At 44.8% G+C, this 17,685-nt stretch overlaps 1 protein-coding gene across 7 annotated transcripts in view; it reads right to left on the reverse strand.

Moving 5' to 3' along the window:
• Nucleotides 1-17,685, reverse strand: part of PPP1R9A (protein phosphatase 1 regulatory subunit 9A) — a 368,034-nt gene that overhangs the window by 192,194 nt on the left and 158,155 nt on the right. For all 7 annotated transcript variants that reach the window (XM_077490762.1, XM_077490767.1, XM_077490765.1 and 4 more), the window contains exons 3-4: nt 14,572-14,704; nt 456-576 (exon numbers count right to left, since the gene is read on the reverse strand). In XM_077490762.1, coding sequence (XP_077346888.1) covers nt 456-576; nt 14,572-14,704 — 254 coding nt within the window. The remainder of the gene's footprint in view (nt 1-455; nt 577-14,571; nt 14,705-17,685) is intronic.

Below are 17,685 nucleotides of genomic sequence, written 5' to 3' on the forward strand. Positions count from 1 at the left end.
TCTGCCCCAATGTATTTGAGGTCGGTGTGTTTGAGGGAGGGGGTAATTGCACTTGGGACATAGATGGGGGGGGGGGGGGGGATTGTGCATTTTTCATGGAATTTCTTGCATTTCCTTCTCCTAGTAGCTAGCATTCCAATGGCTGTAACAAAAGCATTCAAGCCTAAAAAAGGCAAAAAAAATGCATTTACAAACATGCAAAAAGCGCTCTACAATTGCCCAAAAATGCTCACACTCAAGTGTGACTGGGGGCTGAGTTTTTTTTAATATCGGTTAATATGAGGTCTTGTTAATATTGGTAGTTCTCCTACTCCTCTTGCTCCAAGACAGATGTGTAATCAGGCTGCTCCATCAGGTGGCCCCATCTAGACGTTGCCTATCTTAGATGGCATCACAGTTGAGTCTAATTTTCATTGAGAAATCCTCCATATTAGACATATTAGTCTTTTTCTTACCGTCCGTCTCTCTGGGCTGCCCCTCCTTCTGTGACAGTCTTAACAAATATTCCAAGCTTCTCCAGCCCTGTGTCAGCTCCAACTCCCATTCCGATGATGCTAACACCAAGTCCGTCTTCATCTGGAAAAGCAATTGGGTAACAGCAGTGAGTAATCGATCTTATTATCCTAGAGAAAAATATGACACAAAGGGCTAAGAGTCTGGTTTATAATAAATCTTCCAAATGCTTTCACCCGTCACATGAATGTCAACATCCCTCAGTAAATCTCAGCAAAATCTTTAGTCTGGAAGGGACTTGGGGAGAAGTCCAATAGGCCAAAGTTGACACCACCAGCAGTGGCATCCAGGGAGCTCCCCGTATGCCAGTGTGACTTCCTCTGCTCGTGGTGTCAACTTTGGCCTATTGGACTTCCCCTAAGTTTGGGGTGTTCTCCTTTGGGTCTGGTGTTTCTAGACCCCCTAAGTAATTATTTATTGAACAGCTTTAGTCATAGTAGAGGGCTGATGCCTACAGATTTCTGTTGAGTGAGATAATCCTGGGTTCCTCCAAAATGGTGGTGTTTTTATCTGCTGCATGCACTGATGGTCATGGGGTGTTTTTCTACAAATTCTTAGTTCCCCCGAGGAAGAAAGCATTTTTGAAACACGTTGTAAATAGAGAATTTGCACCTAATATTTATCTTGATAATGAAATGTATATGCAACTTGAAATATGATTTTATGTAATTTACTTTTTTAATATGTTTTGAATAAAATAGGTTTGATATGGATTTATCTTTATATATGTGGAATGCCTAGAAAGTCCCATCCAGGCTAAAAGTATGGTTTATAAAACAAAACAAAAAAAAAAAAAACAACACAATGGGATGCCAACTAAGTGTAGTATGTCTGAAAGTATACAGTCAAACTACACTTAGTTGGCCCCCCCTTGGGTTTTTTGTTTACATTTTAGAGATATATTCCTAACCCTTGATTGAGCTGCCTTTCCTAAAGCCTCGTACACACGATCAGATTGTTGGCCAACAAAACCATGGACTTTTGTCCGAAGGGCGTTGGCCCAAACTTGTCTTGCATACAAACCGCAAGGAATTGTCGGCCAACAAATACGAATGTAGTGACGTACTACGTTGTTTTTCAACTCTTTAGAGCCACCCTATCCAACATTTGTCCGCGGAAAATCCGACAACCATTGTCCGATGGAGCGTACACACGGTCTGATTTACTGCCAACAGCCTGTCATCACACAATTCCCATTGGAAAGTCCGATAGTGTGTACGAGGCTTTAGTGTTTGCCTGGTCAAATATATGGACTCACCTTTTATGGACATTTTTATGGAATTATTATACAGACTTGATTGATTTTTAAGATTCATTTTAAATTGGATGTAAACCTTCACATATACCCAGTGAAGTGAACAGCCTCAGACAATACACAGGGATGAAACAAATCTCCCTACAAGTTTTACTTGTATATCTGCTGTCTTCATCTTTATATACTGTTTAGAAAGTGCAAATCCTGTTAGGAGATTTTCTTTTCCTGTTCAACACTGCAGTGAAGCCTGGGCATACAGCCAAGGCAGCTGATTGGAGGAAAGGCACACACCCCCTCACCTCATAGGTAGAGACTTTCAGAGCTGAGGGTTGAATAGTTCACCGCTTTGCTAATCTATTTTTTAGCATCCTCCCCAACACAAAACTCCGGCTGCTTTTATCATATGTGACAGAGAACTTGTCAGGAGTTAGCAGGTTGATAACAGAAGAACGGAGCAGGAGACAGCTACAGGACGTAGTGCTTTGAAGAGAGATAAGAAAACACTGCAGATATATGTACCCAGCTCAAATTTCATGAATCGGGTTTACATCCACTTTAACATGTTATATATTTGCAACTTTATTTGATACCGTATTCAGTACCCTCCAACCCCTGTTTTACTATTTTGTTTTTGATTTAGATTTGTATTAGGGAATGAGCCGAACAACCCCTGATTCGGTTCGCATGCGAAAAAAAATTGTGCGAACACTGTTAAAGTCTATGGGATACGAACGTGAAAAATCAAAAGTGCTCATTTGAAAGGCTTATATGCAAGTTATTGCCATAAAAAGGGTTTGGGGACCCGTGTCCTGCCCCAGGGGACATGTATCAACGCAAAAAAAGTTTTAAAAAAGGAAACAAATGCAGCCATCATATCTAAAGACTGGTAATTTATGCTTTCCACCTGGTGATCATGCTTCTATGATGACAATGTTCACCCTAATGCATCTATAGAGGAAAAGCATTGTCACCCTTGACTGCTCTCCTCTTTTGACCTACAAACACCCCCTCCCTTCCTCATCTGGATTACATAGGCAGAATCAACAAGTATTTTTCTGTACTTGAACTTAGCTTGAAAAAAGAAACTAATGCAGCCACTACATCTAAGGACTGGTGAGCTGCAAATTTATTACATTTTTGTTCTTGGATTTAGATACACTTTAATCACGTCATGCCCATGCTATAACCGAAAGATGGATACATCGCGGCTATCTCATTCTGGGAGGGTGTCCATGGACATTCTCCCAGATCCACATCCCCGTGTGCCCCCTGGGGAGTGCTCCGGCGTGCTCTGTGATTGCTGTGTCCTTTGGACACAGCTAATCACAGTTCAGGGTAAAGGGCCAATCACAGCGGTCCTTTACCATGTGATCAGCTGTGTCTAATCACAGATAAACAAACTTGCTGGTTATTGGCAATCCTTTTCTCACACACTGTCACTGCGTGAGAAGAGGAGAGCCGGTAACCGGCAAGTGTGACAAGGGACATTTACATAGATAATCAGGGCGGTGATCATCAGGCCCATCAGCGTTGCCTATCAGTGCCCATCAGTGCTGCCTATCAGTCACCATCAGTGCAGCATCGCCAGTGTCTATCAGTGCAACCCATAGGTGTGCACAGCCTATTGCATTAGGGTGTGCACCCTAAAGCTCAAACACACATGTATGTGTGTGTCTACATATATAGGACCCCAGCACATTGATCTCCTTGCCGCCACAATGGAAGAGAAGTATGTAAACCCTTCTCTTATGGCAGAACCGGTAAAGGGGAGATCTTTCCCATTACCCTTCTGCTACACAGAGCGATAATGCTAATGTGCATGGGGTGACTAGGGTGTGCCCGGGCACAACTGGCACATCCTGTGCACACGCCTATGGAGCAACCTATCAGTGCCCATCAGCGCAGCCTCATCAGTGCACATAAGAGGAGGAAAAAAATTACTAATTTGCAAAATTTTATAACAGAAATTAATTTATATACAATTTTTTTGTTATTTTTTTGTTTAGCAAAAAATAAAAAGCTCAGTGGAGATTAAATACCACCAAAAGAAAGCTTGATCTGTCTAAAAACAAATGATAAAACTTTAATAGCAGTACAATGTAGCATGACCGCACAATTGTCATTCAAAATGTGATAGCGCTGAAAGCTGAAAATTGACCTGGGCAGGAAAGGGATGAAAGTTTTAAAATTCACCCAAAACCAGGCAGTTTTCATTCAAAACATAAAAAAATATAAATATGATTTAAAGTAATGTGGTGTATCACAAGTAGCAACTGTGTGAAACCCCCCATTTAAGAGGTTAAAAACTAAGAAACATAAATTGGGAAATGTTATTCTAGTGAACAATTAATATTTGAGATTTAGGAAGATTATTTAATAAACAACAGCAGATAGTTGTGTATGTGAAGTCACAGCCTTGTCTGGTACATGTTGGGCCTCTGCAGACAACTAGACTACAGACTGATGTTCCTTATTAAAGATCACTTTCTGCAGCTTGTTCTCTGGAATTGAGGCTATTAAAGAAATATTCATCATTGCTACACCGCTGAGCTCCTCCACTGAATATTCACTGCAGAGAATCTGCTCATGGTCACTTCTGTCCTGGAGACAAAGGGAACAAACCTAGTTTAGGGCTACACATTATTAAATAGGTAAAATGTAAAGCAATTCTAAACCAGAAAAACAAAAGAAGATTAAATATAGCACTTCACCGGTCCTTAACCACTTCAATACTGGGCACTTATACACCTTCCTGCCCAGACCAATTTTCAGCTTTCAGCGCTGTCATACTTTGAATGACAATTGCGCGGTCATGCTACACTGTACCCAAATGAAATTTTTATCATTTTGTTCCCACAAATAGAGCTTTCTTTCTGTGGTATTTGATCACCTCTGTGATTTTTATTTTTTGCTAAACAAATAAAAAACAGACCAAAATTTTTTTTAAAGCATTTTTTTTGGCCCATAAGCTCTAATAGTCTTCAAAAAAGGTGGACTTGTGGTGCAGAGCATTGCGCTACGAGCCCACCCAGGTGTGCTAGCAAAGCAAATGAATATTTGCTTTGCTAACACTAAATCACCTCTCAGCCAATCAGAGAGCGCAGGTCTAATACCTGTCACCCAATTGGCTGAAGGCATAGACACCCCTATTGGACACCTAGCGGAAAGGAGGAGGAGAAGCACGGGAACCATGGAGAATACAGGACCCGTTGCCTGCCCGTCCCACAGCTCGCCCCCCTCACCTGGATGGGGTAAGTGCCGGTCTGATGGTGGGGGAGAGAGGGGTCACAGTGGCTGCATATTATGGGCACAGAAGCTGCATATAGTGGGCACAGAAGCTGTATATTATGGGCATAGAGGCTGCATATGATGGGTACAGAAGCTGCATATGATGGGCACAGAAGCTGCATATTATGGGCACAGAGGCTGCATGTCATGGGCACAGAAGCTGCATTTGATGGGCACAGAGGCTGTATTTGATGGGCACAGAAGCTGCATATGATGGACACAGAGGCTGCATATGATGGGCACAGAAGCTGCATATGATGGGCACAGAGGCTGCATATGATGGGCACAGAATCTGCATATGATGGGCAGAGAAGCTGCATATGGTGGGCACAAAAGCTGCATATGATGGGCACAGAGGCTACATATGATGGGCACAGAGGTTGCATATGCTAGGCACAGAAGCTGCAAATGATGGGCACAGAAGCTGCATATGATGGGCACAGAATCTGCATATGATGGGCAGAGAAGCTGCATATGGTGGGCACAGAGGCTGCATATGATGGGCACAGAAGCTGCAAATGGTGGGCACAGAGGCTGCATATGATGGGCATAGATGCTGCATATGATGGGCACAGAGGCTGCATATGATGGGCACAGAGGCTGCATATGATGGGCACAGAATCTGCATATGATGGGCAGAGAAGCTGTATATGGTGGGCACAGAGGCTGCATATGATGGGCACAGAAGCTGCATATGATGGGCACAGAGGCTGCATATGGTGGGCACAGAAGCTGCATATGATGGTCACAGAGGCTGTATATGATGGGCACAGAAGCTGCATCCAATGGGCACAGAAGCTGCATCCAATGGGCACAGAAGCTGCATATGATGGGCAGAGAAGCTGCATATGGTGGGCACAGAGGCTGCATATGATGGGCACAGAAGCTGCATATGATGGGCACAGAAGCTGCATATGGTGGGCCCAGAGGCTGCATATGATGGGCACAGAAGCTGCATATGATGGGCACAGAAGCTGCATATGATGGGCACAGAGGCTGCATATGATGGGCACAGAAGCTGCATATGATGGGCACAGAAGCTGCATATGGTGGGCCCAGAGGCTGCATATGATGGGCACAGAAGCTGCATATGATGGGCACAGAAGCTGCATATGATGGGCACAGAGGCTGCATATGATGGGCAAAGAATCTGCATATGATGGGCAGAGAAGCTGTATATGGTGGGCACAGAGGCTGCATATGATGGGCACAGAAGCTGCATATGATGGGCACAGAAGCTGCATATGATGGTTACAGAGGCTGTATATGATGGGCACAGAAGCTGCATATGGTGGCCACAGAGTTTGCATATGATGGAAACAATGGCTGCATAAGATGGGCACAGATGCTGCATATGATGGCCACAGTGGTTGCAATTGATGGCACAGTGAGGCTGCCATTGATGTTTTTTTTTTTTTGCGCCCCCCCCCAAAGATTGTGAGCACCAGCCCCCACTGCAGCTAGCTGACACCAATTATGGGGCACTATTCTACCAATTGACACCAATAATGGGGCACTATTCTACCAACTGACACCAATGATGGGACACCATTCCCCTTACTGACACCATCGATGACACTATTCTTTCCATTAATACCAACAATGGGGCTTTCTTCCATTCCATGGCAATGTTTCTGCCAACTGATGCCAGGGCCACTGGCTACAGCCCAGCCCCCCTGAAACCTGAAGGACAGTAAACTGACCCTTTGCTTAGAACATTTGGAGACCCCTGGTCTAATTGAAGAAACTTTCATTAAAATCCATATTCAAAATAAAGGCCCCCTCTTCAAAGAGGACATTGAATACTCACATCTCCTGCTGTCCTCATTGCAGATCTCTGCAGTAATGAAGAGATACTGCCAGCTGGAGAGCCCACAGAACCCGACATTCTGGAAGTGTTGCATTCCTGGTTCCCCTCCATGCTCAATGGTTTGATCTACGGACCCCTCATTACTACTATATCCCGCAGTGACAAAGGACCACTGGGAGGAACCATAGCGTCAGGTGGGAAAGCGGAAAATCTACAGTCCCGTAAGTGTTGGATTCTGCAGATTCTTTAGCTGGCGATTTCTATTCATTAAAACAGAGATCTGAAGTGCGGGCAGCAGGAGAGCTGAGTATTCTATGTGTTCTTTGCAGGAAGTCCCTAATTTGTAAAGACTGATTTCACGAACAGAGTTGTTTTAACTTGTGTTCTCTGATGTTCATTATACATGCTCATATATAAGTATGTAATTGTTCAGTTATTTGTATGACACCATGCCTTATGAAGAGAACTCAATATTCCCAAACGCTTGCAGTGCAAAATGTATTTAGTTAGACATTGCCGATGTTTTCACATTTCAGCTGGAATCCATGGCTAATATAGTACCAAACTTCAGAAAACCGGCAGCACACCAAAATTTCCAGGGCAAGTAAAACAATTTTTACGTACTGAACAGAATAATGGATGAGCGAGTTTGGGATGGAGGAACTTGACTGGCCTGCACAGAGTCCCGACCTCAACCCGACAGAAAACCTTTGGAATGCGTTAGAGCGGAGACTGCGAGCCAGGCCTTCACGTCCACATTAGTGCCTGACCTTACAAATGCGCTTCTGGAAGAATGGTCAAACATTCCCATAGACACACTCCTAAATCTTGTGGATGGCCTTCTCAGAAGAGTTGAAGCTGTTATAGCTGCAAAGGGTGGGCCAACTCAATATAGAACCCAACGGACTAAGACTGGGATGCCATTAAAGTTCATGTGCGTGTAAAGGTAGGTGTCCCAATACTTTTGGTAATATAGTGTATGTAACTGAAAAACATTTAAAGGAAAATACTCCTAAAAAAAAAAAAAAAAAAAAAAAAAAACATGCCTAGATTTTGTCAAAATCATTAAAAGGAAAGTATGATATTAACTATCAACTTCATACTCTGAAGTCAGAGTTCTGGCCTACTCTTCAGTGAGGACCTCCCTATATATTTCAGTGAGATCTACGCAGTATAAGTCCACCATGTTTTACATAAAAGCTCAACAGAGTTTTTTGAAAAAAAAAAAATAGCTCAACAGAGAATAAAGGAACGCCCATGGAAATTACCATGCCTTCTGCCCTGATAACCCTTTCGGGCGTTGTGAGTGCAATTTTATATTTTTATATAAAGTATTTTATATATACAAGTACCTGGTGGAATGTTCTGTAATCCAATAACTCCTTATACTATATCACAACAAACCCATTCTTCATCCTGCTGACCCCTGTCATCTGCTCTGTTGACCCCTGTCCTCTGCCCTTCTGACCCCTACCCTCTGCCCTACAGACCCCCTATACACTTTCCTGCTAACTTCCTATCCTCTGACTTGCTGACCCATGTCCCCTGCTCTACTGACCCCCTGTACACTGCCCTACAAACTAATGGCCTTTGTACTCTGCCCTACAAGCTACTGACAATATTCTCTGCCCTGCTGACCACTGTACAAACTCCAATATACTGTTTTACTCCCCTTGCATCCATTTTTTACTGCACCCGCACATCAGAAATGCTGGATCCGGCCCAGGGAAGTACACTGAATTATACTTACATACCCATTATACACTATATGGCTAAAGCATTGGTCTCTAAACTGCAGCCTGGGGCCAGATGCAGCCCTTTGCTTGCTTTTATCCAGCCCCCTGGGCACTATTTTCATCCACTGATACCAATAAAGGGACAGAATTAATCCCAATGACACCAACAAAGGGGTGCTATTCCTCTCATTGGCACCAAAGATAGGGCATTGTTTATTTTTACTGACATCAAGACCTTCTCTACTCCCACTGGCCACAGTCTGGCCCCCCTTAAGTCTGAAGGACATTAAACTGGCCCTTTGTTTAGAATGTTTGGAGACCCCTGGGCTAAAGGATTGTGGACACCTGACCATCACACCTTTAGAGTCCATTCACACAGGGGCAACACGACTTCCAGCGAGACTTTGGGAGGCAACTTGGACACGACTTGAGTATGAATCACAGCACGACTTGAGGCAACTTACAAGGCAACTTGAAGTTGCCTCCAGGACAGGGGACTTTGCCAGTGGCCAATCACATAATAATCAGCTCTGTGGGAGGGAGTGGTTTGCCTAGAAAACTATTTTTACTTCCTAGAAAGTTGCTTCAGTTAAGACGGGGGATCCGACTTGGAGGCAACTACCATTGAAATCAATGGGTACAAGTCGCCTAGAAGTCGGATTGAAGTCGTACAAGAACCTTTTCTGAAGTCGGAGCGACTTCAGTAGTGTACATTTAGACGGCTCTCATTCACTTCCATTGGTTTTCTCAACCGCACGACTTGGGGCGACTTGAAGTCGGATCCCAGATCGCCCCTGTGTGAACCGGCTCTTAGGAACTTGCTTGCCATCACAATCCAAAACAATGGACATTCATATGCAGTTGGCCCCCACTTTCCTCAAGATGTTGGAGTGTGACTGTGATTATTCTTATTTTTACCTCACATTTGTAAGGCTAGACAAGAAGACCTGGCTTTCAATTAGTGTAACAATGAATCTCAAAGCTGTTCAGTAGAGTTGAGGTCAGAGCTCTGTAGACCATTCAAGTTGCTCCACACAATAATGATCAAACCATGTCTTTACAGAGTTGGTTTTGTGAACAGGGTCCTAGTCCGGCTGGAACAGAAAAGGGCCTGTTGCCACGAGATTGGAAATGCGCAACTCTCTAATATGTCTTTTGTATGTTGTAGCATACTGGTTTCCAAACTACGGCTTGGGGTCAGATGCAAGCCTTTGCTTGCCTTTATCTAGCCCTTGGGGCACTATTCCAGCTACTGACACCGACAATGGTGGCATAATTCTTGTCACTGACATAAACAATGGAAGATTATTCCACGTACTGATACCAATCATGGGAACCCTTCCACCCACTGACACCAATGATAGGGCACTATTCCTCTCACTGATGCCAATGATTTGGCACTAACTATTCCTCCCGCTAATGCCAATGATGGGGCACTATTCCTCTCACCGATACCAATGATGAAGCACTATTCCTCCTAATGATGCCAGTGATGGGGCACTATTCCTTCTGCTTATACCAACAATAGGGCACTATTTCTCTCAGTGACGCCAATGATGAGGCACTATCCCTCCCACTGACGCCAACAATAGGGCACTACTCCTTCCACTGACACCAATGATGGGGTACTATTCCTCCAACTGCTGCCAATAATGGGGCACTATTCTTCTCACTGATGCCAATGATGGGGCACTATTCCTCCCGTTTACACCAACAATAGGGCACTATTCCTCCCACTGACTCCAACGATGGGACACTATTCCTCTCCCACTGACACCATCAATAGGGCACTATTCCTCCCACTGACAGCAATGATAAGGCACTATTCCTCCCACTGACAGCAACAATGGGGCACCATTCCTCCCACTGACAGCAACAATGGGGCACCATTCCTCCCACTGACAGCAATTATGGGGCACTATTCCTCTCACTGACACCAACAATAGGACACTATTCCTCCCACTGACACCAACAATAGGACACTATTCTTCCCACTGACACCAACAATAGGACACCATTCCTCCCACTGACGCCATCAATAGGACACTATTCCTCCCACTGACAGCAATTATGGGGCACTATTCCTCCTACCAACACCAACAATGGGGCACCATTCCTCCCACTGACAGCAATTATGGGGCAGTAGTCCTCTCACTGACACCAACAATAGGACACTATTCCTCCCACTGACACCAATGATGGGGCACTATTTCTCCCACTGATGCCAATAATGGGGCAATATTCCTCTCACTGATGACAATGATGGGGCACTATTCCTCCCACTGACAGCAATTATGGTGCACCATTCCTCCTACTAACATCAATATTTGGGCATAATTTCTCCTATTGAAACCAATGATGGAGCACAGTTCCTCCCACTAAAGAGTTAGCATTGTTTACTCTCACTGACCCCAGGACATTTTCTACTCCCACTGGCCACATTCCGGCCCCTATAATATCTGAAGGACAGTAAACTGGCCCCTTGTTGAGAAAGTTTGGGGACCCCTGTTGCAGCATTACCAGTACCCTTCACCGGCAACCCCCAAAGTCAATCATTTGGAGGGTTGCTCACATACAGTATGTTTGGCCATATAGTGTACACATATCTAACTGGCCAGCAGAGGTCAGTGTCAGGCTTTATACACAGCTTGTAATAAAACGCCATTATAATTATACACAGAGCAGCGATGACGGAGCTGTAGGGAAGAACACTAGACCAGCAAATCCTTTACTCTACGGAGCGTATGATCGATGCAATGGCACCTCCGGCCAGGCAGATACATGGAAGGCAGCTCAAGGTCATACAGGCCTGACTGCAGGATCCGGCTGTCCATTATACGCTGAGCGGCCCACACCTGCCCCTTGTGTTCTCTAACCGCTGTCACTAACAGCCAGATAAAGCTTGCAGAATCTTTATTAAAGGAGGACTCTGAACTAAACATAACCTTCAACAATAACTTTAAAAAAGGGAAAGCTATTTGGGCTTGCTTTTTTTTTCTTCTTTTTTTAGATGCACAGTTTAAAAATGTAATAAAAATTAAAGTAACATGAAAATAAATTCAAAAAAGTATTTCTTGTGAAAACAAGTGAAGAGTTGCTATGTTATAGGGAACATTTAGAAATGCCAAGCAGTATACTGAAAAATGTGCCCTTTGTCTGGAATTCCTCTTGAAAAATAGCAGTGCACTATGGGTGTGTGTGTGCTTAACTCCTCTTCACCCAGGCCAATTCTGACATTTCAAACGCTTTTTTGTTTCATGCATTAACAAAAAAAAAAAAAAAACAGTAAAGTTAGTTAATTTTTTTTGTATAATGTGAAAAAGGATGTTTACGTCGAGTAAATAGATACCTAACATGTCACTCTTCAAAATTGTGCATGCTCGTGGAATTGCATCAAACTTTGGTACTTAAAAATCCCCATAGGCGACAATAATTTTTTTTTACAGGTTGCATGTTTTGAGTTACAGAGGAAGTCTAGGGTTCGAATTATTGTTTTCACTCTAACGTTCGCAGCAATACCTCCCATGGGTGGTTTGAATGGCGTTTATGTATTTGGGTGCGACTTATGTATGCGCTCGCTTCTGCGAGTGAGGACGCGGGGACAGGGACGCTTTCAATTTTTATTTTTATTGTTAATTTTACTTTTATTTTTGTATTTTGACACTATCTTTTTACATTTTTTTTATTACTTTTATTCCTATTAAAAGGAATCTAAATATCCCTTGTAATAGGAATAGGCATGACAGGTCCTCTTTACAGTGAGATATAAGGTCAATATGTCCCCACATCTCACCTGTAGGCTGGGAAGCCTGAAATAAAAAAAAAAAAGAGAGGGGAATTCCACTCACTTTTTTTCGAATGCAGAGGCCGGGTGTAACGTCATAACATCGCGTCTGGCCTCAAGCAATCTTAGAGACTCTGGGTCCATTTGGTCTGCTGGAAATCTTTATGGTCAGAAGTTGGGGCCGATGGATCCTTCTGCGGTTCGCCGATGGCAGGGGAGAGCCCGGAGAATCATTTTTATTTATTTATTACTAGTAATGGCAGCGATCAGCGACTTGCGAGATTGCGGTGGATAAATCGGACACTAACTGACACTTTTGGCCCTTTTTTGGAACCAGTGACACTAATACAGTGATCAGTGCTAAAAAAATGCACTGTCACTGTACTAATGACACTGGCTGGGAAGGGGTTAACATCAGGGGCAATCAAAAGGGTTAAATGTGTTCCTAGCCTAGGGAGTACTTTCTAACTGAGGGGGAGGTGGTTGTATTGTGCGAAGACAGAGAGAAATCCATGTTCCTGCTTAGCAGAAACACAAGATCACAGCCTTCCCTTGTCACAGAACAGCGATCTGCCTTGTTTACATAGACAGATCGCTGTTCTGCCTGTACCTCAAAGGATTGGTTGAGTGGCTCCCGCTGTGTGCATTCCACAGCAGGAGAGAGTCGGTGGCAGCGCTCATGCGCCCCAAACCCAGACGTGCAGAATCACCTACCTGTATATGATTGTGCGCACAGGAGCCACCACCCAGCAGTAAATGTATGTGGGATGTTCAGCAAGAGGCTAAGCAGTGTCTACTATCCTGAAAACATTTTAAGCAAAGGATGGATCCAGGGCTGGCCCAATACATTGTGCTGCCTGAGTCCAAGGATGAAATACTGCTCCCCCATCCCCCCCTCCTAAAAGAATGACGCCCACCAAAAGGCAGTAGTAGTATATGGACAGGCTAGGGTAGTATATAGACAGGCTATGGTTATATATGGACAGGCTAAGACAGTAAAATGGCAGGCTAGTTTAGTATATAGAGATAGTATATCGACAGGCTAGGGTAGTATATGGACAGTGTAGGTAGTATATAGACAGGCTAGGGTAGTGTATGGACAGGCTAGGGTAGTATATAGACAGGCTAATGTAGTATAGGGGTGGGCTAGAGTAGTATAAGGGCAGGCTAGGGTAGTATATGGACAGGCTAGGGTAGTATATAGACAGGCTAATGTAATATAGGGGTGGGCTAGGGTAGTATAAGGGTCAGTGGTGGCTGGTGCTCAATATTTGGGGGGGGGGGAAGGGGCAGCAAACGGGATGAGCTTGACGAGGGAAGAGACGGAGCTCCTCCTCCTGGCCGAACAGGAAGTGTATCCTGAGACTCCCTGGCCAAACGGGTCTCAGGACCAGCTTCCTGATTGGTCGGGAGGAGAGTCAGGAAGACAATAGCGAATATACATTTGTTATTGTCACACCACCAGGTGGGCTCAGGGCCCAGTGCTACTGGGTGGGCGCGGGGCGCATGGAATAGGTGGGGCGGCGCCCCTGCGCCCCTAATGGATGGGCCGCCACTGATAAGGATGGGCTAGGGTAGTATAGGGGCAGGCTAGGGTAGTATATGGACAGGCTAGGGTAGTATAGGCCCGAGGGGCAGTTGTCACCATGACACACAAAACTGCTGGAAAAAAAATTTTGGTCGTCAATTTGCGGGGTAAATAGAAGAGGAAGAGAGAAGAGAGTCATGGTTCAACTTGCTGTCCTTCTAAAAGTGCTCCCTGGGTCCAATGGACCCACTGGGAGCCATGGTAGGGACGGCCCTGGATGGATCCCACAAAGCAGCACATCAATGCAGACCCACTGGTATTGGAATGAATGGCAGTCTAAGCCTGTGCTCCCACCATTCCACGCCTCAGTGCGTTTCACTCCGCCCCTCTGAGATTAATCATGGGGAACTGTCCACAGTGTTAGACAGACAGCACTGTGCAGAGGGTTTGACTGGCTGCCTCTGCTTCCCCCTCTGATTACTTCAGTGAAGGGATGGATTATAAGCTAATATCAAGACAGATTTGGATACTACTGCTCGCTGTAGAATTTTATATATTTTTTTTTTTTTTTAATGATGGCATAACTGGATTAGAAGATATCGTTATACCTGCCTGGAGTTCACATTTACATTTTACTTAGCTGGATGAAAAGCACACCTTTTTCTAGATCCACTGGGAATATATCCAGTTTTTCCACTCGCTTCTCCAGCTCATATTCTGCCGAAGCCGCTACTGGGTCCACCTCCTCATTCCGCCGGTCATAGTCTTCGTTGGAGTATGTGTTGAACACCTGATGAAAGAAAACAGATTTCTTCCTTAAAACATCTGAAAATAATTTTCTTCCGATCAAAGTGGCAGCATAGATTGATGACATAATCGTCCCGTGAGACCCGTGTTATGAGTTATTGCAACAATTAGACAACACATTACCAAGCATGAAGACTGGAGGGAATTCAAAAAAGGGTTCATAGAATTCCACTAAAAAATTGATGCTTGTTCTAAGGGCTCATGTACACTACACAGGCATATGGTTTTATGTAGGATCGTGCTGGCAGCCAGATCCTACGGAAAATGTGTCCATACTATATCTCAACTCATACAGACATATACCCCATATACAGTATATCAGTATTAGCAGAAATGCGCCAGGGCCGATAACTAGCAACAGTGTGTAATAGCTGTAGGTCAATCTGGACACGGGCAGGGCCAACAACTAACAATAGTGTGTTTTAATCCTTTTCCTATTTCTGTTGGGGTACCCCAAGGCTCAGTCCTTGGACCCCTCCTATTCTCGCTGTATAGCTCTTCCCTGGGCCAGTTGATAACCTCCCATGGCTTCCAATACCACCTCTATGCCGATGACACCCAGATCTATCTCTCCACTCCTCAACTCACCCCCTCGATCTCCTCACGGATCTCGAACTTACTGAATGACATATCAGTATGGATGTCACACCGCTTTCTCAAACTCAATCTTTATAAAAGCTTGTTATATTTCCTCCTTCCCGGTCCCCCCTACCCCCATGACTTTACCATTAAGATCAACAGCACAACCATTGGTCCCGCCACACATACCAAGGTGCTGGGTGTAATCCTTGACTCTGACCTCTCCCTCAGCCCCCACATCCAATCACTGGCTAAATCCTACCGCCTTAACCTCCGCAACATCTCCTGAATTCGACCCTTCCTGACTAATGACACCACAAAGCAACTTATTCACTCCTTGATTATTTCCCGCCTTGACTACTGCAACTCTCTCCTTCATGGCCTATCCATAGGCAGGCTATCCCCCCTTCAGTCTATTATGAATTCTGCTGCTAGACTAATACACCTCACTAATCGTTCCATGACTGCCACCCCTCTCTGCCAATCCCTTCACTGGCTTCCCCTACCCCACCGTATAAAATTCAAAATGCTAACCATAACATACAAGGCCATTCACAACATCGTCCCCATCTATATCACCAACCCCATCTGCAGATATCACCCAAATTGTCCTCTCCACTCCTCCCAGGACCTCCTGCTCTCTAGCTCCCTTGTTACCTCCTCCCATGCTCACCTTCAGGACTTCTCCAGAGCCTCTCCCATCCCTGCCCCGGTATGTCCGATCAGCCCCTAAGCTGTCCACCTTTAGGAGATCCCTGAAAACTCACTTATTCATTGAAGGCTATCCCACACCCACCTAACAACTGTCCCCGAGCCACCCCATCAAATCATTCTCTGCCGCTATTACCTTTTGTACCACCACCCTTTCCCATTGGAATGTAAGCTCTACGAGCCGGGCCCTCCCTTCTCTTCTGTAGTGAACTGTACTCTAATTGTGCTGTCTCCCTTCTACATTGTAAAGCGCTGCTTAAACTGTTGGCATTATATAAATCATGTATAATAATAATAATAATAATAGTGTGTAATCACCAAAGGCTAAGGCCAGTCTGGGCATGGAAAGGGCTGACAACTAACAGCAGTGTGTAATGACTGAAAACTCAGGTCAATCTGGGCATGGGCAGGTTTGATAACTAATAATCGTATGTAATGACTAAAGGCTGAGGTCAGTCTGGGCATAGGCGACAACTAACAATAGTGTGTAATGACCAAAATATGAGATCAATCTGGGCATGGGCGACAACTAACAATAGTGTGTAATGACCAAAGTCTGAGATCAATCTGGGCATGGGCGACAACTAACAATAGTGTGTAATGACCAAACTGTGGTCAATCCAGGCAACAACAACAGCAGTGTGTAGAGCGCTTAATGGAATGGGTTTCCATGGCCGAGCAGCCGCATCCAAGCCTTACATCACAAATTGCAATGCAAAGCACCGGATGCAGTGGTGTAAAGCACGCAGCCACTGGACTCTAGAGCTGTGGAGAAGTGTGCTTTGGCATGAAAATTACGCTCCTCTGTCTGGCAATCTGATGGACAACTCTGGGTTTCGCAGTTGGCAGGAGAATGGTACTTGCCTGACTGCATTGTGCCAAGTATAAAGTTTGGTGGAGGGGGGGATTATGGTGTGGATTGTTTTTTCGGGGGTTGGTCTTGGCCCTTTGGTTCCAGTGAAGGGAACTGTTAAGGCATCAGCATACCAAGACATTTTGGATAATTTAAAGCTCTCAGCTTTGTGGGAACAGTTTGGGGATGACCCCTTCCTGTTCCAACATGACTGCACACCAGTGCACACAGCAAGGTCCATAAAGACATGGATCAGTGAGTTTGGGGTGGAGGAACTTGACTGACTGGCTTGCACAGAGTCCTGACCTCAACCCGAACACCTTTGGGTTGAATTTGAGTAGAGAATGCGAGCCAGGCCTTCTCGTCCAACATCAGTGCCTTACCTCACAAATGCACTTCTGGAAGAATGGTCAAACATTCCCATATCAAAGCGAGTTTCCCCATAGAAGTCAATGGAAACGAAGATAATTTGTTCTGCATTGACTTCTATTGCATGCAATACCGCATGTCACCAGAGGTGGGGAGGGGTGTGCAGGAGAGCCTCGGAAATACTCGGGGACAGCTCGGCTGAACTCAGAAAGGCTTGGAAACACTCGGGAAAGGAGTATTTCCGAGTATTTCTGAGTATTTCCAAGTCATTCCGAGTATTTCAGAACAGCTTCGAACCATTCCGAGTGTCCCCGGCGCCCCCGCACCTCTGGCCAAATGCGGTACTGCACACCCCATTCGCTTGAATTCTGCTCGTTTTGTGAGACAACACTTGCAAACCGAGTCAGGATTTAAAAAAAAAATAGTTGCTCATCTTTTAAAATGCTCGTTAA

The sequence above is a fragment of the Lithobates pipiens genome, unplaced genomic scaffold (genome assembly GCF_037356315.1).
Source record: "Lithobates pipiens isolate NorthernLeopardFrog02 unplaced genomic scaffold, aLitPip1_a1.2 Scaffold_19, whole genome shotgun sequence".
NCBI lineage: Eukaryota > Metazoa > Chordata > Amphibia > Anura > Ranidae > Lithobates > Lithobates pipiens.